Source organism: Oncorhynchus gorbuscha, unplaced genomic scaffold (genome assembly GCF_021184085.1).
Source record: "Oncorhynchus gorbuscha isolate QuinsamMale2020 ecotype Even-year unplaced genomic scaffold, OgorEven_v1.0 Un_scaffold_2826, whole genome shotgun sequence".
NCBI classification, from domain to species: domain Eukaryota; kingdom Metazoa; phylum Chordata; class Actinopteri; order Salmoniformes; family Salmonidae; genus Oncorhynchus; species Oncorhynchus gorbuscha.
The window spans coordinates 2658-10000 of record NW_025747229.1 but is presented as its reverse complement, the minus strand read 5'-3'; the positions used below and the strand labels follow the sequence as shown (position 1 = coordinate 10000).

General features: G+C 50.1%; 1 protein-coding gene across 1 annotated transcript in view; it reads left to right on the top strand.

Annotated features, from left to right (window-relative positions):
• The window catches only part of LOC124026775 (E3 ubiquitin-protein ligase RBBP6-like), a gene marked incomplete at its 3' end in the record, with an annotated part of 57846 nt that extends 51591 nt beyond the window's left edge, over window positions 1-6255 (top strand). The window contains 9 exon segments of the mRNA XM_046339518.1: window positions 2027-2113; window positions 2359-2391; window positions 3066-3351; window positions 3431-3687; window positions 3755-3914; window positions 3947-4189; window positions 4191-5194; window positions 5286-5519; window positions 6237-6255. Of these exon segments, the coding sequence (XP_046195474.1) occupies window positions 2027-2113; window positions 2359-2391; window positions 3066-3351; window positions 3431-3687; window positions 3755-3914; window positions 3947-4189; window positions 4191-5194; window positions 5286-5519; window positions 6237-6255 (2323 nt within the window).
• Window positions 6256-7343: the final 1088 nt, after the last annotated feature.

Genomic DNA, 7343 nt, shown 5'->3' with positions numbered 1-7343 from the left:
TGACTGTTGTTCTGATGGACTGACTGTTGTTCTGATGGACTGACTGTTGTTCTGATGGACTGACTGTTGTTCTGTTCTGATGGACTGACTGTCATTCTGACTGTTGTTCTGATGGACTGACTGTTGTTCTGATGGACTGACTGTCTGACTGTTGTTCTGATGGACTGACTGTTGTTCTGATGATGGATTCTGACTGTTGTTCTGATGGACTGACTGTTGTTCTGATGGACTGACTGTCATTCTGTTCTGATGGACTGACTGTTGTTCTGACTGTTGTTCTGATGGACTGACTGTCATTCTGACTGTTGTTCTGATGGACTGACTGTCATTCTGACTGTTGTTCTGATGGACTGACTGTTTCTGTTTGTTCTGATGGACTGACTGTTGTTCTGATGGACTGACTGTCATTCTGACTGTTGTTCTGATGGACTGACTGTCATTCTGACTTCTGATGGACTGACTGTTGTTCTGATGGACTGACTGTCATTCTGTTGTTCTGATGACTGACTGTTGTTCTGATGGACTGACTGTTGTTCTGATGGACTGACTGTTGTTCTGATGGACTGACTGTGTTCTGATGGACTGACTGTCATTCTGACTGTTGTTCTGATGGACTGACTGTCATTCTGACTGTTGTTCTGATGGACTGACTGTTGTTCTGATGGACTGACTGTCATTCTGACTGTTGTTCTGATGGACTGACTGTTGTTCTGATGGACTGACTGTTGTTCTGATGGACTGACTGTTGTTCTGATGGACTGACTGACTGTTGTTCTGATGGACTGACTGTCATTCTGACTGTTGTTCTGATGGACTGACTGTTGTTCTGATGGACTGTCATTCTGACTGTTGTTCTGATGGACTGACTGTCATTCTGATGGACTGACTGTTGTTCTGATGGACTGACTGTCATTCTGACTGTTGTTCTGATGGACTGACTGTCATTCTGACTGTTGTTCTGATGGACTGACTGTCATTCTGACTCTGATGGACTGACTGTCATTCTGACTGGTTCTGATGGACTGACTGTTGTTCTGATGGACTGACTGTCATTCTGACTGTTGTTCTGATGGACTGATGGACTGTCATTCTGACTGTTGTTCTGATGGACTGACTGTCATTCTGTTGTTCTGATGGACTGACTGTCATTCTGATGGACTGACTGTGTTCTGATGGACTGACTGTCATTCTGATGGACTGACTTTGTTCTGATGGACTGACTGTCATTCTGACTGTTGTTCTGATGGACTGACTGTTGTTCTGATGGACTGACTGTCTGATTGACTGACTTGTTCTGATGGACTGACTGTTGTTCTGATGGACTGACTGTTGTTCTGATGGACTGACTGTTGTTCTGATGGACTGACTGTCATTCTGACTGTTGTTCTGATGGACTGACTGTTGTTCTGATGGACTGACTGTCATTCTGTTGTTCTGATGGACTGACTGTCATGGACTGACTGTTGTTCTGATGGACTGACTGTCATTCTGACTGTTGTTCTGATGGACTGACTGTTGTTCTGATGGACTGACTGTTGTTCTGATGGACTGACTGTCATTCTGACTGTTGTTCTGATGGACTGACTGTCATTCTGACTGTTGTTCTGATGGACTGACTGTTGTTCTGATGGACTGACTGTTGTTCTGATGGACTGACTGTTGTTCTGATGGACTGACTGTTGTTCTGATGGACTGACTGTTGTTCTGATGGACTGACTGTTGTTCTGATGGACTGACTGTTGTTCTGATGGACTGACTGTCATTCTGACTGTTGTTCTGATGGACTGACTGTCATTCTGACTGTTGTTCTGATGGACTGACTGTCATTCTGGCTGTTGTTCTGATTCTGAGATGGACTGACTGTTGTTCTGATAGACAGACTGTCAGTCTGACTGTTGTTCTGATGGACTGACTGTCATTCTGACTGTTGTTCTGATACCTTGTTGAACGGTGTTTTGCTCGTCTTGTCTTACTTCTCCTACCGTTGTCCAAATGTCTTCCTCTCCCTCCTCCTGTCGTCCCCCAGCTCCGACTGTCGCTACGGTAACCGGGAAAAGTCCAAGCTGGATGAGTTCACCAACGACTTTGCCAAGGAGCTGCTGGAAAGTAAGGAAGAAAGATAATACTCATATAATACAGGAGAGGAGACTCTCTTATTCCAGGTATAATACTCTCTTATTCCATATAATACTCATATAATACAGAAGGAGAGGAGACTCTTATTCCAGGTATAATACTCTATAATACAGAAGAGACTCTTATTCAGGTATAATACTCATATAATACAGAAGGAGAGGAGACCTCTTATTCCAGGTATAATAAGGAGAGGAGACTCTTATTCTGATATAATACTCATATAATACAGAAGGAGAGACGACGCTCTTATTCCAGGTATAATACTCATATAGTAAAGAAGGAGATTCAGGAGACTCCTCTTATTCCAGGTATAATACTCATATAATACAGAAGGAGAGGAGACTCTTATTCCAGGTATAATACTCATATAATACAGAAGGAGAGGAGACTCTCTTATTCCAGGTATAATACTCGTATAATACCCATGCAATATTCACAGAGCACTAATAACTGTAATACAATACGCCTACAATACTCGTATAATAGTATTCTATACTTGCGTAGTAGTATTCTATACCTGCGTAGTAGTATTCTATACCTGCGTAGTAGTATTCTATACCTGCGTAGTAGTATTCTATACCTGCGTAGTAGTATTCTATACTCATATAATAGTATTCTATACTAATAACACTTAATCTCTTCCCCATCTCTCTCTTTCTCTCTCTCTGTCCATCTGTCTCTCTCTCTGTCCATCTGTCTCTCTCTCTGTCCATCTGTCTCTCTCTCTGTCCATCTGTCTCTCTCTCTGTCCATCTGTCTCTCTCTCTGTCCATCTGTCTCTCTCTCGGTCTCCCTCTCTGTCCATCTGTCTCTCTCTCTGTCCATCTGTCTCTCTCTCTGTCCATCTGTCTCTCTCTCTGTCCATCTGTCTCTCTCTCTGTCCATCTGTCTCTCTCTCTCCATCTATCCATTTCTCTCTCTGTCTCCAGGTCTAGGTCGTCCTACAGTAGCTCATCCTACTCCAAATCCCGTTCCCGTTCTCGTTCGTACTCCCGTTCCTCCAGTCGATCCAGATCTCGTTCCAGATCCCGTTCCAGATCCCGTTCCAGGTCTTACTCCCGCTCTTCTCCGTACTCCCGCCGCCACGGACGACCTCGCGGCTACCGCTCCCGTTCCCGTGGCTACCGCCGATCACGCTCGCCGCCGCCTTTCAGGGACGGTGGAGGGGCGGGACGGGACGGTGTTACCGGTCGCGCTCTAGATCACCTGGCCAAGGTGGATACCGCACCCACACTCCTCCACCCCCAAGCTCCCGGAAGCCTGCCGCTGCTGGAGCGCCACCGGAGGGTGAGAGGAAGTACCGGGCCGGACCCGGGAGAGGGATCGGGAGCCGGCGGTGTACGACCGGGGTCCAGAGCACAAAGACCCGTACGAGAGGGAGAGGTACCGGGAGTGGGAGAAGGAGTACAGGGAATGGTATGAGAAATACTTCAAAAACTACAACTCCCACAACCCTCCTCCCAATAACCCCCTCCCTACAGGGGCCGACCCCCTTGGTTTCGCCCCCGCCCCTGTGGCAACCCCAGCCGGACGAGACAGAGACCCCTACAACCCTCCTCCACCCTCGGACTTCTACCCCTCCCCCCGACCCCGCCCGGCCCGTGATCCTCCCCTTCAGTCGAGGGAGGAGGCGAGGTGAGGGCTATCCTCCTCCCCCCTCACACCCCTCCCCCAGGGGCAGGAACCAGCCAATGACTTATCAGGAGAAGTGTGCTGAGCAGTTTGGAACTCTGCCGCTGTCCCGGTCAGCCAATCAGGATCATCAGACGCCACTGAAGGTCGCAAAGGGTGACAGAGATCCGTCGCCGAGCGCCGCCTCCCCGCGGTCACTGTGACCTCCGACCTGAAAGAGCAGAAGCACAGGAAGAGGAAGAAGAGGAGAACTGAGCAGGGGAGAAGGGGAGGGGAGTCCTTCAGTGCTTCTGACTCTACGGACGACGCTCGGAAAGAGGAGAAGAAGAAGAAGAGAACCGGGAGTACTCCCGTTGGTTCGTCAAGCCATGACGACTCCACCCCAGTACGGGACGAGCCAATCGACAGCGACGCCAGACTCAGTCCCGGACAAAGCTGATAGGTGGACCAGGGACAGTAAGGAGGAGGAAGTGAGGAGAAACAGTGACAGAGTTTATAAACGCGGACCGGACTCCAGCGTAGCGAGGAAAGACTCATCGTCCTGGAAGACCGTTAGAGAGACAGACAGGGACCAGACCGGTACAGACAGGGACCAGACCGGTACATACCGGGACCAGATCGGTACAGACTGGGACCAGACCGGTACAGCCGGTTTAGCCTACCGGAAGACGTCTCTAACAGAACAGTCAGCCAAACGGGTCAAAGATGAATCTATTCCCTTCCAACCAGACTCTTGCACCTCCCTCCAGAGAGAGATGGAACTCCAACACCCTGCACCCCTAGCGTCAGCTCCCAAACGACCTCCTCCTAAACCCCACGCAGACCAGCTTGACACTGTTAGAATCAACCCAGACCTGTTCAAACCGGTTAGAACCGACCCAAACCAGTTTAAACCTGTCAGAACCGACTCAGACCAGTTCAACACAGTTAGAACCGACCCAGACCAGTTTAAACCAGTTAGAACCAGCCCGGATCAGTTTAAACCGTTCAGAACCGACCTGGACCATTCCAGACCAGCCAATGAGGAGCAGAGAGGGAAGAGAGCTCCAGGGTTTCGGCAGGACAGGGGCTCAGGGAGAGAGGACAAGCCCAGGAGAGAGGCTGACATCAGGGTGGGTAGAGAACAGGAGAGAGAACCTGGCAAAGCTCCAGACACCAAGTCTGAGAAGAGGAGGAGGAGGAAGGAGGAGGAGGAGGAGGAGAAGAAGAGGAAGACGAGAAAGGAGGGGAGGAGTATGTCTGATAAGGAGATGGAGGTGCCCCGAATCAAATCTCCCGGAGTGGAGCTCGCCGAGACCGTAAAACCCTGCAACCTCAAACGTGACGTAGAGGAGGAGAGGGCTTCCGTAAGGCCTCTGATGGAGAGTGGGATGAAAGCTCCAGACACCAAGTCTGAGAAGAGGAGGAGGGAGGAGGAGGAGGAGGAGGAGAGGGCTTCCGTAAGGCCTCTGATGGAGAGTGGGATGAAAGCTCCAGACACCAAGTCTGAGAAGAGGAGGAGGGAGGAGGAGGAGGAGGAGGGCTTCCGTAAGGCCTCTGATGGAGAGTGGGATGAAAGGAGGAGAACCTCAGAGGAAGATTAAGACCAACAGAGAAGAAGGGAGGAGGGCCGGCAAGCTTGCGGGCGTGGCCGGAACAGAGGCAGCCAATCAGACGAGCTATATAAAGGGAAGCGTGGAGAGGAGCAAAGCCAAGAGGAACCGTAAGGTCCTAGCGTCCGACGGACCGGAAACCACCGTGGACTGCACCAGGTGAGACTGGCTGTGTGGAAAACTGATTCATCTAGTAGTAACGAGTGTCTAGCTGAGTGGGTTGACAGGAAGTCTCTCTGGGATGACAGGAAGTCTCTCTGGGATGACAGGAAGTCTCTCTGGGATGACAGGAAGTCTCTCTGGGATAACAGGAAGTCTCTCTGGGATTACAGTGTCAATGTCAAGTCATAACACATGATACAGTCCGACCCAATCCCCCAGGGGGCAGTAGTCCTGTGAGGTGGAGGAGGAGGAGGTGTCTATATTAACTATGTGTTGTTGTGTATTACACCACCAGTCCCCCAGGGGGCAGTAGTCCTGTGAGGAGGAGGAGGAGGAGGAGGTGTCTATATTAACTATGTGTTGTTGTGTATTACACCACCAGTCCCCCAGGGGGCAGTAGTCCTGTGAGGAGGAGGAGGAGGTGTCTATATTAACTATGTGTTGTTGTGTATTACACCACCAGTCCCCCAGGGGGCAGTAGTCCTGTGAGGAGGAGGAGGAGGAGGAGGTGTCTATATTAACTATGTGTTGTTGTGTATTACACCACCAGTCCCCAGGGGCAGTAGTCCTGTGAGGAGGAGGAGGAGGAGGTGTCTATATTAACTATGTGTTGTTGTGTATTACACCACCAGTCCCCAGGGGCAGTAGTCCTGTGAGGAGGAGGAAGAGGAGGTGTCTATATTAACTATGTGTTGTTGTGTATTACACCACCAGTCCTCCAGGGGGCAGTAGTCCTGTGAGGAGGAGGAGGAGGGAGGTGTCTATATTAACTATGTGTTGTTGTGTATTACACCACCAGTCCCCCAGGGGGCAGTAGTCCTGTGAGGAGGAGGAGGAGGGTGTCTAGTGTTGTTGTGTATTACACCACCAGGAGGGGGCAGTGTCTATATATTAACTATGTGTTGTTGTGTATTACACCACCAGTCCCCAGGGGGCAGTAGTCCTGTGAGGAGGAGGAGGAGGAGGAGGTGTCTATATTAACTATGTGTTGTTGTGTATTACACCACCAGTCCCCCAGGGGGCAGTAGTCCTGTGAGGAGGAGGAGGAGGAGGAGGAGGTGTCTATATTAACTATGTGTTGTTGTGTATTACACCACCAGTCCCCCAGGGGGCAGTAGTCCTGTGAGGAGGAGGAGGAGGAAGAGGAGGTGTCTATATTAACTATGTGTTGTTGTGTATTACACCACCAGTCCCCCAGGGGGCAGTAGTCCTGTGAGGAGGAGGAGGAAGAGGAGGTGTCTATATTAACTATGTGTTGTTGTGTATTACACCACCAGTCCCCCAGTAGTCCTAGGAGGAGGAGGAGGTGTCAGTAGTCCTGTGAGGAGGAGGAGGAGGAAGAGGAGGTGTCTATATTAACTATGTGTTGTGTGTATTACACCACCAGTCCCCCAGGGGGCAGTAGTCCTGTGAGGAGGAGGAGGAGGAGGTGTCTATATTAACTATGTGTTGTTGTGTATTACACCACCAGTCCCCAGGGGGCAGGTGAGTAGTCCTGTGAGGAGGAGGAGGAGGAGGAAGAGGAGGTGTCTATATTAACTATGTGTTGTTGTGTATTACACCACCAGTCCCCCAGGGGGCAGTAGTCCTGTGAGGAGGAGGAAGAGGAGGTGTCTATATTAACTATGTGTTGTTGTGTATTACACCACCAGTCCCCCAGGGGGCAGTAGTCCTGTGAGGAGGAGGAGGAGGAGGTGTCTATATTAACTATGTGTTGTTGTGTATTACACCACCAGTCCCCCAGGGGGCAGTAGTCCTGTGAGGAGGAGGAGGAGGAGGAGGAGGTGTCTATATTAACTATGTGTTGTTGTGTATTACACC